At 40.1% G+C, this 13,567-nt stretch overlaps 2 protein-coding genes across 2 annotated transcripts; both read left to right on the plus strand.

The window, feature by feature from the left end:
- The first annotated feature begins 494 nt into the window (after nt 1-494).
- On the plus strand, nt 495-3,360 carry LOC130998523 (probable serine/threonine-protein kinase PBL18). The gene is made up of 3 exons (XM_057923937.1): nt 495-747; nt 2,318-2,514; nt 3,136-3,360. The coding sequence occupies exons 1-3, from the start codon at nt 495-497 to the stop codon at nt 3,358-3,360; spliced, it is 675 nt and encodes a 224-aa protein (XP_057779920.1).
- Nucleotides 3,361-9,733: 6,373 nt separating this feature from the next.
- On the plus strand, nt 9,734-11,832 carry LOC130996767 (glycerol-3-phosphate acyltransferase 5-like). The gene is made up of 2 exons (XM_057922064.1): nt 9,734-10,656; nt 10,752-11,832. Exons 1-2 carry the CDS (start codon nt 10,102-10,104, stop codon nt 11,685-11,687), a joined length of 1,491 nt encoding a protein of 496 aa, XP_057778047.1. The 5' UTR covers nt 9,734-10,101; the 3' UTR covers nt 11,688-11,832.
- Nucleotides 11,833-13,567: the final 1,735 nt, after the last annotated feature.

Consider the following 13,567-nt stretch of genomic DNA (forward strand, 5'->3'; position numbering starts at 1 on the left):
AACTATTGTACCGCTAGAGATAGGATTAAGTGAAATGTGAAGTTATTGATGGTGGAGAGCTACTGTCTGCGAAAATTTACTGCATTGGTTTGGAATAAATCTCTTATGAATGAGTTTCAAAAGTTCTGCTTAATCTGCTGAAATGGAAATTTTATTGAAAAAAGAAGTATGGAAAAAAAACCTTGAAAGCATAGGCGCAAACAAGGAGATGAGCTTCAAAAAAGAGAGCCCAAGATAACGGAACAAAATAACTAAGCCCCCGCAAAAAGGGAGCAAACAACGCAAAGGGAAAGTAGCAACCAAAACAACGCAGGGAAGGGCGGAGGTGGACTCTAAAACTCCGGGGCGGCGCTACTGGGCAAGAAAGCGCTGAGGTACTCTTCCGGGGCAGGGCTGCGCAGAGCAGCGCTTCTGGGGCAGGGCTACGCGGAGCAAAACTTTCGGTGCAGGGCTGAGCAGAGCAGCGCATCCAGGCAAGGCAGCGCAGTCAGGGCATGGCTGCGCAGGGCAGCGCTTCAGGGGCAGGGCTGTGCAGAGCAGCGCTTCGGTGCAGGGCTGCACCGAGCAGTGCTGCGGGGCAAGGTTGCGTGGAGCAGCGTTTCCGGGCTAGAGCTGCGCTGAGGCAGGGCTACGCTGGCCAAGGCTGCGCCAGAGCAGACGAGCGCATCCGGCGAGCGCAGCACTTCCGAGCTGGGCGCCTGTGTTGCGCTGACCTCACCAAAGGGACACAAGGACCTGCAAACCAAGGTAACACGGGAGAGAACAGGACAAACAAATAAAGCAAAAAGGCAGCAGAATCAACCACCACCTAGGACCGCCAACCAAGGGGAGACCACCCTTCCAACCAGGTCAAACAAACCCCATCACCACCTTCAGAACAGCGAGGGGACCCAAGAGGCTCAATAACCAAACAGTCTCCAACCAGACCCAGGCCCTCAAGAACCACCATCCTCGAGGAGTGTGCAGAGCTAAAGCATTGAAAAGCAACATCAAGATAATACAAACAATCGTATCAGACCCAATTCTCCGCTAGCAGTGAATCTCCTAATGCAATTACTTTTATCAGCTCTCTTTTCTTAAATTAAATTGGTCAGAAGCTTTGCTTTGAAGACCATCTTCACAGGATGAAGTAATTGGAGGTAACCAAAGACTTCCCACGAGGTTTCCCATGCTCATAATGAGGAGACCATTAGAGGAGCAGAGACCAGAAACTCAAAAAACAATCAAACCATACAAACCAGAGAATAAGCCTATTGGAATGAAGACACTCCTGCTAGCATCTACCGGACAAATCACGTCATGGAATGCTTATCAAGATGTTGCAACCAAAACCTTAGACTCCTTACACAACTCAAGAACCGCAGAAAAAAAGGGACCAGGCCAACCACCTGAGCCAACACAAACCAGAGCCACAGGGAACCAACACTAAACCAAAGGAACGAGAGAGGCTCGGAACACCCGTGAAGAAGGGGCAATCACCCAAAACCGGCAGAACCAAGAGACAACCCACAAACCAAAAGAAAACAAACAAAAAAGCAAGAAGAGGAAAAAGTTCTGCTTAATGGAACAGTTTTTAATGGGTAAAAATTATACCACGAGAGTGGCATCATATGATGGTATTACCATCTTTTTCTCTTGAAGGATATGATGTATATTCACTGATGAATATTTAATATCTATCATATTGTGCATTGCTTTCATGCATTTGCATCTTATTCTTGAGAAATCCTTATATGTCTTTTGAAATGAAACCCCTCTCCCAATAAAAGAAGAAAAAAAAAAGAGAAAATTATATCCATTTTCAGCACTTTACCTCTCATGGTTGAATCTCAGTTTCACTATGGTTAATATGAATCATACTCTTTGCAGAATGATTCATGGTATGCGTATCAAAAATGGAAAAGCAACCTATGTTTCCCTCTTTGTGAAGACCTCACGACTTAAACAAGAAGAATTTTATGGTGGATCAAAATTCATTAAGGTATGTACTATCATAGTATAATGTTTAATTCTTTCCTTTACACCTTTTTCTATTTCTATCCTATTTTTCTCCTCCAGTGAAATTTGTGAAGACCATAAGATTAATTAGCTATTTAAAGTTTAAACTATGTGTGAAACAACGCTCTCGGCCTCTCTAATGAGTATCAATTCTGCTGACCAATGTTCGAGGATTAATTAGCTATTTAAAGTTTAACTATGTCTCGAAGGCATCTCAATGTTCGAGGAAAAAGCGCAATGCTTCCATCAATTACTGGTTAGTAGATCGATATTTATATAACTTTTTTGCTTCTTATAACAGGATATTTCCTGTTATAAGAATTTGAGAATTTTCAGAATTTTAGAGTTTTCAGCTTCTCTGAGCTCAAGCAGGCCACCAATAACTTCAGCCGATTGCTTAAGATTGGGGAAGACGGTTTTGGGAGTGTTTACAAAGGCACCATCAAGCCTCTTGATGGAAACTCTTCTGATCCTACTCTTGTTGCTATCAAGAAACTCAACGGGGATGGCTTTCAGGTCTTAGACCTTTCGTTTTCTCTCTGTCTGTCTCTCTCTCTCTCTCTCTTTTTGTCTTTTGTTGATGGATTGATGCTAGCTCTTGGTTGGTCTTACTGTGGTATTATCGCATATTTACATTTCAATCTGTTCTTTTTTGGCTTCATTTCTTGTGTTTATGGATCAAGGGATTCTTTACAAGTTATAAGTTGCTTTATTGCTTTCAACTCTACATTGAGTGTTGAAGATTAGTGGAATGCATTTTAACAATTTTAGTTCATGATTATGGTTGAGAATCAGTAGATGGTGAGACAAATAGAGGCTTGGCAGTGTGAAGTGCTTCATCTCTCATCAAACCTATTCGTTCTTGACTTGGGCTAATATTAGTATAGTAGCTTTTTTGAGAATCCATATTGATTGAGTGTTGAAGATTGGTCTTGACAATTTACACTTGAAGGAAGAAAGCGTTAAACCACCAAAATTGATTAAGATTGCTGCATTGGGTATGACACTCAATAAAAAACATGTTTAATTACTAATTGTTTGAAGCATCAACTGCATATATAATCCTTATACCCTGATTACATAGCATGTTTAAAAAACTAGTATCTGAAATGATATGATGTGCATTGGTATGTGCAGGGTCATAAACAATGGGTAGCAGAGGTGCAGTTCTTAGGCGTTGTGGAGATTCCGAATCTGGTGAAACTGATCGGATATTGTGGTGTGGATGGAGAGAGACACTACAAAAAAACTTACTATCAAACACGGCCGCCGGTGAAAAACTCTACTGACGGCGCCGCCGCCGGCAATTTGCCGTTGCTAATCGGCTCATCGTTAACGACGGCGACCGTACGCCGCCGTTAATTAACGACGGCGATGGCGCCGCCATCTCTCGTCGGAGAACGGCAGAGCTTTGCCGGAGATTTACCGACGGTAACCGCCGTCGGTAGTTAGCGACGACGTTGTTACCGTCGGTAAAATTCGCCGGACGGTGTCCGAGAAGTTGCCGGAAACCAACGTGTGTACTGACGGTGGTTGCCGTCGCTGACTAGCGACGACATTGTTGCCGCCGGTAATTTTACTTATTTATTTATTTATTCTATTTATTTATTTATTGTATTTCTATAATTTTTTTTCCGTATTTATACTGTATTGCATAAGTTAGCCGAACTTCCGAGTCGGTCACCCAACTTCCCAGTGGGTCACCCGTCTTGCTTGTGCTCTGTGTCAAGCACGCTTAACTTTGAAATTCTTTTCGAGTGGTCACCAGTACAGAACACTCGTATTATTGATATATCTACAACTATTAATTCATTTAAATGTTATATACTCACTCATATATTGTTATATACTCACTCATATATTATAATCTTAGAATATATGGAGATAATAATACCTGAAAGATTTTGTTAATTACTGATCGAGTTCGTTTCCGTCCTTATTTTTCTCGTCGGTAAAATATTTAATTATATATATATATATATATATATATATATATATATTAACATTAATACACCAAAAGTGTTTTAATCTGGTTATTGTAATGTGATTTGAATTTATTTGTTTACGTTAAATGCAATCATCATCATCATTGCCATAAATATATAAAACATATATAGTTTTAATAAAAGGTTAAGGTGCAGATAGGCCTCTCAAGTGGAGGCCCTTAGAGCGTTTCAGTTCCCTTACTAACTGTGTGTGCAAATTGGCCCCCGAACTCTAAAAAATGGTACAGATCGCCCCCTCTGACTTAACACCGTTATGGGCCGTTAGTCAGAGGGGGCGATCTGCACCGTTTTTTTAGAGTTCAGGGGCTAATCTGCACATTTTCCCTTTTTGGAGTTCGGGGGCTAATCTGCACACCGTTCATTAACAAAAATCACATCTCATCTTCTCCGACCAACTTTTTCGGCGTCAATCGCCCTCAGATGAGGAAAATCATGAAATCAAGTTCCCAAGCCCCAAATCGGGAATTCCAAATCGGCGTCATTGCTCCCGAAAATCACATAATCGAAATGGAAACTCGAATTCTCCCTCGAACGTCACCGCCCCCAATTGCAGAATCACCCCCAACGAATCGAACTTCACCTCGCCGTAGGCAGTGATCGTGACCCCAATCAAGATCGAGATCATGTTGGCCATGGTCTCTGATTTGAAGGCGTCCTTCTTCAACAACACGCCGATAGTGTAGATGGCGACGTGCATCGTCGGCCTTTATCACCGGATTTCACCGGATTTGAGAGAAAGAGGCGACTCCTTATCGAGAAAAGCTAGGCGACTCCTTATCGAGAAAAGCCAGGTGGCGGTGCCCAAGAGAGAAAGAAAGGGGCGGCGCCCTCCGCCGGCCTCGCCGGAGCTTGAATCAGCGACAACGACGATCAAATTTTGAGCGAGAGAGTTGAATTAATTAAAAAGTTAAAAGGTGCAGATTAGCCCCTGAACTCCGAAAAAATGGTGCAGATCGCCCCCTTGACTAACGGCCCATAACGGTGTTAAGTCAGAGGGGCCGATCTGCACCGTTTTTTTGAGTTCGGGGGCCAATTTGCACACACAGTTAGTAAGGGGACTGAAACGCTCTAAAGGGCCTCCACTTGAGGGGCCTATCTGCACCTTAACCCTTTAATAAAACACTTGAAATATATAGTTCAATAAAACATAAATTTGAAAATAAAGTGCAAATGTAATTTTGTTTGAAAACACAAATATGAAAGTCTAGCATCATCATCATCAGGGAGAGACCTAAGCATCATCATCATCATCAGGGGATGGAGCTCGCTGACCACCATACATCCTCATAAACTGCTCCATTTGGGCAAAGCGCTCCATGATGGCTTGTCGTTCTGCTTGCTCTGCAGCCAACCGTGCCTCTATTGCAGCCCTTGCAGCCCTCTCTGCAACCCGCTCCTGTTCTTGGTGCTGCAGGCGCTCCTCCAGTGTGAAGATCCGTGTCTCATAAAGCAGCTGAGACACCGCAGAAGTGCCCGTGCTGCGGATAGACCCCTACTAGCCTGGCTCTGCCCGGCACTCCCGACGCCGTAGATCCGTGACCTGTCCGGCTGTACCACCTCCAAATACACCTCATCTAGCCGGTGCTCTCGTCCTGTGGCAGCGGCAAGTCGATGAACCTCGTGCTAATTCATACATAACAATGCATAATTGTTAGAAAATAAATACATTCACTAAATATTTGAATAAACTTAAACACTTACATCAATTCTTGCATCTCTCTCCGACGTATAACTTCCGTCGGCGTACATGTGAAGGCGGAGGAAGGTGGCATAGTTCGGCACATCCTGGGGGAAATCAGGCTCCAAGCTCTGTTTATGCATTTATATAAGATAAATAAGTTATATTAGTCAAGATATTATATATATATATATATATATATATATATATACTTATATTTATATATATATACATATACTTATGAACTTAATTATTTGTTAATTACTAACCATATGCTGCTGCAGGATACGAGTCGACTGAGACCCGCCCACGTGCCTACTGATCCCTGTACCCTCCCTATCGGGCTCAGACATCCGGTTGGCACGTGCTCGTGTAGAAACAGCCTGAACCTCGGGACGCTGCCAGTATTCCTAGAGTCCAGTCCATAAATCGGGAGTCATCCAGGCAGGTCTAGACATCTCTCTTCCTTGCTGGGTACACACCTTGAGCTCTTTCTTGAAGTCGCTCATCATGTTAGAGTACCTTTTGCGGACGTTTTGCTCCCACATGGCCCTCACGTCATGCTCATCCTCGGGCTGCCAAGAAAACTCTTTCTGTTGAAAGAAAGAGAATTAATTTAATATCAAACATTTTAACAATTTAATATGATAAATTTATATGTACTATAAATTTAATTATATATGTAATTCACCAAAATACGAATCCTTCATCGCCGGGAGCATCAACCTCCATGTGTACCTGCCTGGGTTATCAAACATCTTAAATGCTTGAGTGCAAGCTTTGGACAGGCCTACTGGCTCCAACAACACACTGTGTAAAAGTAATTTTATCACTTAATCATGTTATACGAGAAACAGTAATTTAAATTAAAATACTTACCCAGTTGTAGGTTCCCTCTGAAATACAATCTTCGCTGCGTCCTTAGCTGATTTCTCTCTGATCTCGGCAGTTGTAGGGCCCCTAGGCCTTTTAGCCCGTGAACTACTAGCAGAGACCTGGGGAGTCTCGGGAGTCCCAGAAATATGCATTCTGGACCCATCAGATGTGTCTCTAGTAGCTTCCAGCGCATTATGAGTAGATTGCCTCCCAAATCCCAAGAAACCTCTACGGCTAGACATGATACCTGTTGCATACAATTACATTAACAAATATATAGCCATAACATTCACATTAACCACACTATCCTAACTACCAAGTGCTCAACTCTACCAGCAGCTATAGTGACCATAGTGGTCCTAATTTACTAAGCCTATACTAAGTCTACCCGGCCCCCCAATGTCGAAGCAATAATACAATACAAATAAAAGCAATAAAAACCAGGGTAATTAAATTAAACACAATCATTTGTTGGGAGAAGATCCTTACGAAATAATCAATTTCTATCCCAAAGGGAGAAGATCCTTAAGAAATTGATTAAATCTATCCCACAATATATAATAACATAACATTTCATAAACACAATAGCACATAACATTTAATTTAACAAAATTATCCAACATATATAAATTATTCTAACAAACAACTTAAACTAACAACTTAAACTAATTGATTAAACTAATTACATATTTCATTATATATAAGCTAACAACTTAAACTAATTGATTAATATTAATCATGCTTAATATTTAATAAACTACACTAATAATTTAAAATTAATCATGCTTCATATAATTTATTATAAACTAACAAACTTAATCATTAATTCTTCATAATTAATTAACTAGATCTAACAAATAAATCTATTTAATTACACAAATACATAAATAAATTCATAAATAATTAAATAAATAAATAAGAGAAACAAAAAGCATACGGTGGTGCTTTTCGGCGGGGTGTCGTTAAGAAGGCGGCGTAACGGGGTCGTCGAACTACAACGAAAATTAGTGAAAATTAAATAATTATATATATAATTAAAATGAGAGAGAGAGAGAGTTACCTGGGCACGGCGGCGGCGGGTGGCAGCAGCAGCAGCGCAGGGGGGGGAGGAGAAGGGTGTGCGGCGCAAAGTGGGAAAAAGGGCTCTGCACGCCCTAATATTAAAACGATACCGACGGCATTTACCGTCGCTAATTAACGACGGTAAAACGCCGTCGGTAATGTTATAAAATTAAATCGATAATGTTGATAATATATATACCGACGGCAGCGATTTTACCGTCGGTAATTGGTCGGTGACTGAGAAAAGGCGGGTCGCCTGAATTGCCATCGCCGTGCCCTTGGTATTTACCGACGGCCTCTCCGCTGTCGCTATTTTCCGCCGCTAAATCGCGTGTTTTTTGTGGTGAGAGAGGAATCCAGAGGCTACTGGTGTACGAGTACATGCCCAACAAGAGTTTGGAAGATCATCTCTTCACTAAGTGGCTCAACAGTTATATAGTTGAAGGACAAGATACGTACAAGATTATAGAGCTTATAGAGAGGTGCTGGTTTTAGAAGGCAACAGAAGCCCTAGTTTTTTTTTTTTTTTTTTTTTTGAGTTGGGCTCAAAACATTATGTATGAAGGTTTTGGATGATAATGTATGAATATTTTGTGATATATATAATATATGTTATTGATGGTTTTATCATTTTATTGTTTTAATTTCATTTATTCATTTTTTTAGATAAATAACAGAAAAATTGAGAAAAGGTATTAAAACTATGCTAAAAGTTGTAGTTGGTATACATAACGGTAAAGAACTGTTATGTATTATGACAAAGATAACGGTTAAAACCGTTGTTTAAAGTACAAAAAACAGTTAACTATGATGGAAAAAATAAATATATTTCTAATACATAACGGTAAAATCAATAATACATAACGCTAGAAACCGTTATATATAATAATATAGATAACGTATAAATATTCGTTATGTATGAGTGCCACATACATAACACCACTATACTTTACGCCAGATTTTCCACATAGATAACAGATAAAATTCGTTATGTATGTGCGTTTTTGGCGTAGTAACAATTTTAACCAATTGTCATTTTCTGTGTCAAAAAATTCAGTCGGCAATCAAATTTTACACGTAACATTTCCATGTACACATAAACCCCCATAATAAGAAAAAAAATAAAAAAACAATGAAACATGGTAGGACACAAAATTGAAATAAAGGATCACAAATGGCGAAACAGGGCATTCCCATCCAATAATATTTCATCATTTTCATTAACTCGAACGCACATCCCAATCAGAATCGATTGTTTGACCAACTCAATTCAATACGTTCACGGGTGAAGCCATAACTTCTTTATTGATTTCGTGTTGTAATTTAGGGTGCGTGTGCGCATCCTGATTAAATGATAGAGTCACAAAATTTATGGCTAGTTTTCTTCTTTTGATAATATATATTTTTTTTTGATCCATTGTTTTGATAAATATTGAATTGAATACTCTGAAAAAAATAAAATTTATAAGAAAATATATTTAATCCGAAAGAGATAGAGCTAGAGGGAGGATGACCTACATATAAAACAACAATAAAATTGAGATACAGCAGCCGCGCGCTGCACATGAAAATCTAACTACCCATAAAGTAGGCACCCAAATTTAAAAATATCTCCAAATACACTCTGAAGGTTGATAGAGAGGGAGAGAGAAAGAAGCTGACCAAAGAACATGAAACATAACTCCTATATGAATCAAGAGCTAGAGATTTGAAACATCAAATGCTTCCAAACTAGAAACTATAGTACAATTTGAGAAAGAGGGCATGCCCGATATATACATTTGGATGGATGATGAATTCGTCTTAGTTAAATATTAATTAATCGTAATTTATAATTCTTATTGGAAATTGATTAGAATAGACATTTTGTTAATTACCATGGATGCATTGCATTAACAAAAACTTTTATGAGCTCTTCCTCATCATATGCTCAAAGAAAATTTACAAAATTAACATTTATGAACAATATTAATAAATGTAAATAAAAGTGTCAATTGTTATGAATAAAAATACTAATAATTATTATAAGTGTGGTGTGTGCATGATGAGTCGCAGTGAATGCACCTCTTTTGCTTTTGCGGCGGCAAAGGAAGCCTTATTCCAAAACGTAGGTGGATTTTGGTGGAAACGTGGATCCTTTAACAAAATCGATCTACTTAAAGTGCGGCCAATTAAGTTTGTTGAGGTTAGTGATCAAATCATCTTTAATTACTACTTAATTAACGTGTGGCACAGTTGTATTATATATGTAGATATGTGAATCCACCTAATTCAAGAATTCCTCACACAATATAAAAATCACACCAAATATATCTATTCACAACGGTCGGTTGCACACAGATGAACCGCCTCCTCTTCCTAGTCTTAGCTACCTTCATCTCCCATTCTTGCCAAATTGATCTCTATCTCCACAACATTCAAATTCAAAAACCCTAAAAATTTGAAATCACACAAATAATCGATAGTTAAGCCTAGTTAAGAATGAGGTGTGTTGTTTCCGAGCTGGAGGGCAGCCTTTTGAAGGACCCTAATGTCTTCTCGTATTTCATGCTGGTCGCATTCGAGGCTTCCGGGCTTATTCGTTTCACGCTGCTTCTGATGCTGTGGCCCCTCGTCCGCCTCCTCGAGGCACGTGGGAGGGGCGACGTGGGGCTCAAGCTCACCGTGTTCGTGGCCACAGCCGGGGTTCGTTTCAGGGAGATTGAGGCCGTGACGAGAGCCGTTTTACCCAAGTTCTTCTTTGATGATTTGAACATGGAAGCGTGGAGGGTTTTCAGCGGCGGGGATAGGCGAGTTGTGGTGAGCAAGATGCCCACTGTTATGGTGGAGATGTTTGTCAAGGATCATCTGAGGGCCGACGAGGTCGTCGGAACCCGGCTCTCCGTCAACCGGTTCGGCTTCGCCACCGGTTTTTTGGAGAGTGATTTTGGTTCGATTACTAAGGATGTGGGCGAGTTGTTTAGGGATGATCGGCCTAGTGTGGGAGTTGGCAGGCCTAGTTGTGGTTGTGGTCCGTATTTTTTACCTATATGTCAGGTATATATGTTTGTTACTTAGTTGTATGATTGTATAGATAATGTGTATTACTTATTTTGAAAGTTCATAATTTTAGGGTGGATGTATTTGGATAGGAACAATGGCATCCGTGGTTTGCAAATGTGAAACCGTCTCACAATGAAAAACAATTCATCCGCCCACTCCCGGTGATCTTCCACGACGGCCGCCTGGCGAAGCGTCCGACACCGGCGGCTGCGTTTCTAATCCTTCTATGGATCCCTCTAGGGGCCCTCCTAGCGGCCATCCGGATCTCAGTCGGCCTAATGCTACCCATGCGGGCCATACCGAGCGTGGCCCCCGTCTTCGGCGGCCGGGTGGTGGTCAGAGGCACCCCTCCTCCGCCGGCCTCCGCCGCCAACTCCGGCGTCCTATTTGTCTGTACGCATCGAACCCTAATGGACCCAGTGGTCCTCTCGGCCGTGCTCCGGCGGCGGATCCCGGCGGTGACCTACTCCATATCCCGGCTGTCGGAGATTCTCTCCCCGATCCCCACGGTCCGCCTCACCCGAATCCGTGACGTGGATGCCGCCAACATCAAGCACGAGCTCGAGAAGGGCGACCTCGTGGTGTGCCCCGAGGGGACAACGTGCCGGGAGCCGTTCCTGCTCCGGTTCAGCGCGCTCTTCGCCGAGCTGACCGACCGGATTGTGCCGGTGGCGATGAACTACAGGGTGGGGTTCTTCCACGCCACGACAGCGCGCGGGTGGAAGGCGATGGACCCCATCTTCTTCTTCATGAACCCGCGGCCTGTGTACGAGGTCACGTTCCTCAACCAGCTGCCGGCGGAGGCCACGTGCTCCGCCGGCATGAGCCCGCACGACGTGGCCAATTACGTGCAGAGGATCCTGGCCGCCACGCTGGGGTTCGAGTGCACCAACTTCACGCGGAGGGATAAGTATCGCGTGCTCGCTGGGAACGACGGCACGGTCGCCCAGGCGACTAATCCGGTGAAGGAAGTGCTCTGCGTGTTGAAGAAAGTGGTCGGGAGTTTCATATTCACTAGTTTATGAGTAATTTGTTTACTTTATTTATATTCTTATTATTTTGTGTGTCTATATTTAGCTGATGTGTTTTTTTAATTGGGAATTTATGGGGCTACGGTTTTTATTTAATAATGTAGATTTCGAATTAAAATATACAAAAACTTTTAGCAAAGTTGATTTTGTACATAAATTTTTCAATTGTGACGGCACTATACAACATAAATTTTATACTTTTATGAAATATTTTTTTTCACACAGTTACAGATTTGAAACTCATGCACGCGACATCAAAAGTTACCATCATGCATAATTACTACAAGTGTGAATCAATAAATTTACATTATTGGTGTTATATTGTGGCACCACCTTAACATTTATTGATCTTGTATTTTGTCAGGTATGTAAATGCATAACTGGCGTGAAGTTCGTGTACTTTACAACAATTAACTTTTATATATGAAGGAGTATATATATATATATAGGGAAAGGATCATGGGTAAACAATAGATATTTGTGAAAATGGGGAACCAATCAAGACCATAGATTTGAGAAGATCCAATGAATGTGATATTAATCATCATTATACCGTAATTTAACTAAGGAAAGACTTATTTGTCTTTTTATTAATTATCATAACTGATCGCCTCCCATAATCATGCGTCCATGATTGCATGAAATCTTCTATATTTGGCAACATATTAGATATCACATTTTAGGGTTTTAACATATTAGTTTGTTTCAAAATATATTAACTATTTCAATTTGAATGAAGAATAATATTTTGTAGAAATCCGCATCTTCTTCACTATTCATTACTTCACGTATATTGTTCATATTATTTATGTTCACACGATGCGGTTTTATGTATGTTCATTGTTATTATGTATATTGTTCATTGTGTATAATATTATGTATATAGATGAACAATTCGTTGTTCATTGTTTTTATGTATATTGTTCGTATTATATATGTTCACTTAATGCAATTCTTTGTTCATATATAATATTATGTATATAGATGAACAATTCGTTGTTCACTGTTTTAAGTATATTGTTCGTATTATATATATTCACTTGTTGCAATTCTTTGTTCGACGTTATTAAGGTGAACATTTCTCTAATTGAATCAATGAACAATGCAACAACTCAGTGAACATGTTCCAATATCTAATGAACATATATCTTAAAAACCAATGAACATATAATACACTCTGAACAATGCAACGACTCAATGAATAAGATCCACGATTCCAATGAAGATATCATCAGTGTCATGAATGAACATATATAACACATTACACTTTGAACAAAAACAACTATATGGCGAATAATACTCCTAAACTTAATGAAGATATCCATAGTGGCATAATACTCCTAAAATTAAAATATCATGTGAATAAATGCTCCTAAAATTAACATAAAGCCAAGAGGATTCTCTTTCATTGTTTGATATTGGTCAACGCGCAGTAAATTAGCAATTCATTGAAATCTTTCCCATTTACATGGTATTTACATTTGTAACAAATACCATTATTAACCTTATTCATTAAATTCGGTGGATTAATAATTAAATCTAGGATACAAATTAATGCCTAAGAATTAATCTAAGCCGCTGGATTAATGATAATCTATGGTCTAAGATGGTTCCTAAGTTTCACAATTAGACTAAATTTACACTAGATACTATCCATATATATATATATATATATATATATATATATATATATATATATATATATATATATATACAGGGGAGGGCTAGAATAAAAACACTCTTAAGTGTATAAAATATACTCCCTCCGTCCACGAAATGAGTACCCATATTTCCTTTTTCGTCCGTCCACGAAATGAGTACTCATTTCCCTTTTTGGCAAGTATACCCCACACATCTCTTTAATTAATACACTC

This window comes from Salvia miltiorrhiza, chromosome 8, assembly GCF_028751815.1.
Source record: "Salvia miltiorrhiza cultivar Shanhuang (shh) chromosome 8, IMPLAD_Smil_shh, whole genome shotgun sequence".
Taxonomy (NCBI): domain Eukaryota; kingdom Viridiplantae; phylum Streptophyta; class Magnoliopsida; order Lamiales; family Lamiaceae; genus Salvia; species Salvia miltiorrhiza.